General features: G+C 44.2%; 1 protein-coding gene across 1 annotated transcript in view; it reads left to right on the top strand.

Moving 5' to 3' along the window:
• Window positions 1–568, top strand: part of LOC102498331 (mas-related G-protein coupled receptor member X2) — an 11313-nt gene that overhangs the window by 919 nt on the left and 9826 nt on the right. Inside the window, exon 2 of the mRNA XM_027766844.1 lies at window positions 367–470. Within this exon, the coding sequence (XP_027622645.1) occupies window positions 367–470 (104 nt within the window). The remainder of the gene's footprint in view (window positions 1–366; window positions 471–568) is intronic.

Below are 568 nucleotides of genomic sequence, written 5' to 3'. Positions count from 1 at the left end.
CTGCTCTGATAAAGTAGAAGGGTGGGCCAGTTCATGGAGAACCTTGAATAACAAGAAAAGAAAGTGTGCTTTATTCTTACTTACAAGTCTAGCAGTATTGGCTCACATTGTTTGCCATTACTACACAGCTGGCAACAAAAAGCTCCAAAACAACCATCATGTGCAAGAAAGTGGACGGGATGAGATGAGGATGGGCAGAGGTTGAGAGATAGAATCAGAACAAATGCTGCAAAATATCTCAGGAGGGGCTGATTTAAATTATTTCATATTCTCATTGGCTAGTAGGTCCCAGTACAGGAAGTCACAGGGCTGTCCAGCATCTTGATAACCTCACTCAGGCCATACACTTCCCTTCAACTCCTGTAGGAACTTCTCCAAGGCAGAGAAGTGTTAACTAGTGACAGTCAGTTGGAGGTTCTTCCACTCAGCACAGATCAGCTGCCATCTCCATCAAAAAGAATGGAAGAAAGGTAAGGGTTTATCAATAACTTATTTTGTCCTCCTTGTCCACATCCACATAACTCTGCCTTGGGGTGGAGTGTTCAGGGATCCATAGGGGCTTCAGCAG

This window comes from Tupaia chinensis, unplaced genomic scaffold, assembly GCF_000334495.1.
Source record: "Tupaia chinensis unplaced genomic scaffold, TupChi_1.0 Scaffold143740_1, whole genome shotgun sequence".
NCBI classification, from domain to species: domain Eukaryota; kingdom Metazoa; phylum Chordata; class Mammalia; order Scandentia; family Tupaiidae; genus Tupaia; species Tupaia belangeri.
This window is presented reverse-complemented; position numbering and strand designations above follow the sequence as displayed.